At 52.2% G+C, this 6,000-nt stretch overlaps 1 protein-coding gene across 1 annotated transcript in view; it reads right to left on the bottom strand.

Annotated features, from left to right (window-relative positions):
- Nucleotides 1-775: 775 nt before the first annotated feature.
- TTBK1 (tau tubulin kinase 1) overlaps nt 776-6,000 on the bottom strand; it is a gene marked incomplete at both ends in the record, with an annotated part of 80,819 nt that continues 75,594 nt past the window's right edge. The window contains 2 exons of the mRNA XM_084201931.1: nt 776-1,202; nt 1,952-3,555. Coding sequence (XP_084058057.1) covers nt 776-1,202; nt 1,952-3,555 — 2,031 coding nt within the window. The remainder of the gene's footprint in view (nt 1,203-1,951; nt 3,556-6,000) is intronic.

Here is a 6,000-nt window from a genome sequence, read left to right as displayed (position 1 = left end):
AAGCTGCCAACACATCCCTACTTCCACCTAAGTACCCACCACACAGGCATCTGCTGGAACAGCAGCAGTGTCTGAGAAGCAATGCCAGACAGCCTCCTCTGTGGGACATAGTGGAGCAGGTAGGAGCATCCAGCAAGACCTGCCTGGGTCCCAATTCCCACCTGTAGAGGCATCTCTGGAAAGGAGAGAAGAGAGAAGAGCCCTCTCCTCCTTACCCCTTCTCTTAGCACACAAGGATGCTTCCATCCTTCTTGAATAAGCTAGTGGCAATCCCTTGCTAACACAGGTGGTGGGAGGTGAGCCAACACTCAGGGAGATGGCAGAGACCAAGGCTGGCGTTTCCCAGCATGAAGAAAGGAAGGAGCTGCCTGAAGGACAGGAGCCTTCCTCTTTAGCAGGCCTTGCTCTTGTCACCTCTGCTCCTCCTTCCACAGCTGGAGTGGGTGTTGAGGACTGGTATTGCTGACAGGGAGGAGAGCCCCGGGGGAGGGAGGCAGGTCAGGCACTGGGCAGGCTGCCTGTGTCTGGGCTGGGTGCTGTGCGTGAGCAAGCGTCAGCTGCGGGCTGGGTGTGTCTCCCTTGGAAAGGCTCCGTGGCTCAGAGGCTGCCAGGCCCGGGGGAGCTGATTGCGGCGTGGGGTGAGAGTGAGTGAAGCATTCAAGTACAGCTACCGCTATACACTCGTGGGTCCAGCATGGGAGGCTGTGCTGCAGCATCTCAAGTGTATACTATATGCAGAGGTTACCCAGTCTGCTGGGCTCGCAGAGGAAGGTCATTATCTGGCAGCTGCCTTACTTTCCAGGGACACCTGCTTTCCTTTGGTTGCTGGACTTTGAGTCTGGGTTTTTCCTCTTTGTCGTTTTTTGGCCACGCCAGGAGATGGCAGGGAATCTCCTGTAGGCCCCGGGGCCTGAGCTGAGGGCTGAGGTCGGGGGGAAGGAGGAACTCGCTGAGGAGCAGTCCCTGGTTTGTGCTGCCGGCAGGGAGAAGGACTTTCCCTCCGAGGCAGCAGCTGGCTTCTGGGGGAAGTACTGGGGTTCCTGGAAGGAAGGACAGGGCTCCGAGGGGATGCACCACTGGACCTCTGCGAGCTGCTCCGCAGAGGAAGAGAAGTGGAGCTCGGTGACGAAGGAAGCCGACTTTGTACCTGCGTTGTTCGGCCCTCGGACGGGGCACCTCCAGCTGGTCTCTGTGTCTGAAGCCTGCAGAGGAAGAAAAGAGCGAGAAGAGGGAGGATGAAGGGGAGTTTTGCAAGGGACTCTTGGGCTCCTGGCAGGATTGGCATGAATGTTGCCAGGCAATTACAAGGAGTCTCCAGCACCGGGATGGCAGAACCTACGCTGTGAACCAGATGGGGCACCAGTTTGAACACCATGCTGTAACTCAATGCAGTTAACTGCTAAGTGTTGGCCTTGATGCTCCAGCAGGCATGGTATCTGGGACTTTTCTTAACATGCAGAATGGATGCAGCAACCTCTTCCAGGGCAGGAGATGCGATTTGGCAACGTGGGCGTGAGTTGGATTGCACCAGTTGGCCTCTGATGGTAACTGTGATGGAAGATAAACCAACTGAGGCAATCCCAGCTGGCAGCCTTGCTGCCCTTGCAGCTCTAATTGCAATAGTCAGGCCAGGAGCCAGGTCTCCCAGCAGAGTCATGGCCGTTCTGCAAAACGGAGAGCTCAACACCAGGGGCATCTGCTATTATCAGACCAAGTGAAAGGGCTCGTAGAAAAATGGTCTCAAGGCCATGGCAAGCAAAGAGAGGCTTCAAAAAAAGAAGACAGAGAGGTGAGTATTTCACACACCTGTGGGCTGAAATGACTGTAGGAAACAAGGATGGACTATGCATTCAAGCTGAGTAAAGGATGAAGTCATGGGAGGAGAGCAAAGCCCTGGCTGTGTCTCGCCAACAAGCCCAGCTCTTTGCATTTCTCACCATTTTGGTCTTACCTGCAGGCAGCAGCTGCATCCTGTGGGGAGCTGCCCAGCCCTGCCACCGCAGCGGCCACGGAGCTCTCCAACCTCGCCGCCTCCAGCGGCGTTTTCACCGGCACGATGGGACGAGGAATTCTGCTCCTTGTGCTTATGGCTCTCTCTTCCCTCCCCAGCAGCGCAGCCTTCTTCTCTCCCTTCCGTGGGATGGAATCATCAGAGTCGTGGGTGTCCTCCTCAGAACCGGTGGCTGACAGGGTTTCGGAGGCTCGCCGCCGCTCGTCGCTGGAGGAGGCCGAGGAGGAGGCGCCTGAGGCAAGCCGGAGGAGGCGGCTCTGCCTCTTCTCCATCACCAGGCGAGCCAGGTCGGGTTGCTTTGCCCTCTTATAAAGCCTTTCTTTGGCTGAGAGTGAAGTTGAAAGGTCTGAGCCAGTGTCCTCCTCAGAGAACAGAATGGGTATCCGACTTCTATACCGGGAGCCCGGCGGCCTCCTGGGGCCCGGCTGCGGCGTCTCGAGGAGGGTCTCTGCTCGCTTCGGGGGCTCTGTCGCTGATGTTGCCTTCTCCAGGCCAGGCTCCCTTGTAGCCACCTTGTCAGGCTCCTCCAAGTCCAGCGAGAGCGCCGCTTTGCCGGAGAGCTGCGCCTTGTCCTCGGGAAGCTTCGGCATGCCGTTGGGAAGGGCCGGCTGCTCCCCCGCAGTCTCGGAGGTGGTTTCCACGTGGTTGGCCGAAAGCGCGCAGCTCTCCGTCTCCGCCCCTTCCAGCCCGGAATGAATGCTGCCATTCTCCACCAGCACCAGGTTGTCCTCCAGCTCCTCCTCGACGATGGCCTCCTCGAACTGCCCCGGAGGGCAGTACTCCTCGTGCCGCATCAGCTGCCCGCTGGAAGACATCACGTTGAGGTGCGTCTTCTCAGCGATGTGAACAAAGGTGCGCTCCACTTTGGTGAACGGGGAGGAGGCTGTAGCCACTGCCACGGGAGGCTTTGGTTCTGATTTGAGGACTGAGGACAGGGTCCCTGGCTCAGACACATCCAGCTGGCTCCCCATGGGCTGCGGCCGCTCGCTCTGAGGCGTCAGGGCAGCAAGAGTGCCCAGATCGACTTCCGGAGGTAAGTCCGCAGCCACTGGAGACTTCTTCAGATCACCTGGTGAAAACAGCACTAATGTTTTTGAGCCTTCCTCCAGCTCCAGGTCCCCATCGGCAGTGGACGCCCGACCCTTGGAGCCCTTCTGGTCATCAGCCAGGAGCGTGGACGGTGCGCACTCCTGGCTGTGCTCCGTGCTCTTCTGACTCAGGTCGCTGCTGGAATCACTGTGCATGTCGATCTCGTTGCCCTCCTCCTCCTCCTCGCCCTCATCCTGCTCATCTTCCTCCTCCTCATAGTCTTCCTCCTCTTCTTCCTCCTCCTCCTCCTCTTTTCCATTCATTTCCAGATAAGGTTCCAGAGGTTTGCAAGGAGCAGTCAAGACAATATTTGAAAAATCGACTTTCTTTATCCGCTGGGATAACTTAGGCTTTTCCCAGTAGTTGCACATGTCTTTTCTGAAGTCTTGGTAAGGCAAACTTAAAGGGACCGCCTTGGGCAGGCCATTTATTTCAAATGACTTCAGCATGTATGCCTGCAGGAAGACAAGTGTGACAAAGGAAGAGGGTGAGTTAGCATTCAGACAACAGCATTGACACAGAACACATCAGGACCAACAGCAGCAGGACCAATCCATGGAAAGCATCTAATCCATCATGCTTCCAAAATACATGCCTGAGCAGTCATCACTCCATCATTTGATTCATACAAACCTTGGAGAGATTCACAGATACTTATCAATGAAGGCAACAAAACATGCCAAAGAAGTTCCTTTGTTAGCAGTCTTTAACCTGGACCTAAAAGAACCATTTTCAAGCAACTCCTCAGGATTTTTTCACATTTCCCAATCTTCTTTATGTATTTATTTCAGTATTTATATCAGTCCTTCCTTACTGGAACCACTTAGCAACTCACTTTTATGCTCAGTGAACTGAAGGGACACCTCTGGGCTAGATAAATTTCCTGATCACTTTCCATTAGCGTCCACCATTGCACCATGGGCAGTAACACTTGTAGTGCTACTGTGCTCCCCTGGTGCACTTATCCATCCCCCCTTTTGCTCCCACAACCCTGTAGCAACTCCTCATTCTGTCTCCTACAGGCTTCTGCTTCCCCTGAAATCATCAGCAAGTCATGAAAGCTGGCACATAAAGTGTCATCATCAGGCCCTGGGGTGTCCAGCCAGGAGAAGTGAAGGGCAGACAGGACAGGTGGTGGGGGCACTGTTTCTCCAGCAGCAGCCTGTGGCAGTAGCAAGCTGTGAAATGATTGCAAATGATCCTGCAGAGAAACAGTAGCTCACACACACATGCACACACTTGACCAAACAAGGCCAAAACAAATAGGAAATGCCTGTCAAGCGTGGCCTAATTAACAATCAGTTGCAAATGAAAATCCCATCAGCACCACTCTGCTGGAATGGATTTTAAACCAAATAATTTCCAGCACAATTCTGTTAGGGCTTGCAAATTGTAACCTCTCCACAAAATCAACTGGTCAATAATGCATCACATGTTACCCTTGAAAAGTCCTGACCATGGACAGCAGGGCTCCAAACATCTGCGTTTTCCAGCTGCGTTCGACACCGCCAGAGGATATTTAGGCTACACAACTAAACATGTGCCCACTTAACCATGTGAGCTCCAGAGCTGCTCACAGCTACCATGTTCACCTGGCCATGGGAATGGATCTTTATGTCTCTACTGGGGAGAAAAAGCCCTTAGTGGCTTTTCAGTCCAATGGCACAATTAAAAATGGAGCTGGAAATCTGCATGTGCTGAGCCGGAAAAATGTACTATGTTTATGCTCCTGTACAACTGAGACATTTCAAAAAGGTTGGTGGGCAGCATCAAGCTGTTCTGTGTGGTGATAAGTTGTTATCCAGTTAATATTTCTTTTTATATCTTATAAATTAAAATACTGGCTGGTTTTGGCAATACCTCTGGAATCCAAAGCCACTTTCTTTGATTAAAGCTGAAGTCTGTATTAGCCTGGTTTGGGCCTTCATTGACCCACTCTACCTTTTGTATCAGGATGGCAGACATGGAACTTGGATTGGTAAGAGGCACTTTGCAAAGGAAATTACCCACGTGGCTTCTTCCCTCAGGCATTTCTTGGAAATTAGTTCGTTCAACAGCCTAGGATTGGATGATGCACATTGGCTGGGTTTGTTTTTCCCAAGAAATATATCCACAGTGCTATTCCTAGAATCAGGATGCACTTCCCCAGTGGGAATGGGACCTGACCAACATCTTGCCTTGTGCTGAGCCTCCCACTGGAAATAGTTCCACAACCCCAACAACAGTGCCTTTGCTGCTCCACCTCATGCCATTTTTTGTATGCTGTGTTAGATTATGCAGATGGACAATTGTTGTTTTTCTTTGCATAGTGAAATATGCACCTGTGTAGATCTTAAATGTATTCCCAGCCCTTGGCTTGTATCATCCCTTCTGCTTTGTGGTCAAGGTGAGCTGAATCCAGCCCCGCAGAACACATCCTATACAGGCCAGAGATATGGTTTCTGTGCCCTGCAGTCTGCCCCAGCAGCAGCCCTGTCTCCAGCACTCTTTCCTCAATAGCTTTTCCCTTGCAAGACACTGAAAGTTTTTCTGAGATGAGGTTGCACTAAGCAATAATGTATGACATGGAGCTGGGCAGCAGGATGTTGCTGTAAGAAATATAGTAGTTCTTTATTTCTTGTGTTCCTCTGCTACCACCGAGTCATGCTGTAGATAACTTTCTAACCCCCATGTACTTCCACCTCTACAAATTCCTTGCAGTATTTAGGAAATGGACTGTGTTTCTGTCTGTCTTTTCCATTTCTCCATATATGTTCTACTTCCCTGTATGGACACTGCACCCTGAGCACAACAGTGACTGCTTTGCTTGTACCCACCTTTGGGAGACTTGGACTGTTTCACCTGCTGCATGCAGTACCCCAAAACTGCAGAACAAATTCCTTAAAGCAGTCTGAGACAGT

Source organism: Fringilla coelebs (genome assembly GCF_963513975.1).
Source record: "Fringilla coelebs genome assembly, chromosome: 3".
In the NCBI taxonomy this organism is placed as follows: domain Eukaryota; kingdom Metazoa; phylum Chordata; class Aves; order Passeriformes; family Fringillidae; genus Fringilla; species Fringilla coelebs.
This window is presented reverse-complemented; position numbering and strand designations above follow the sequence as displayed.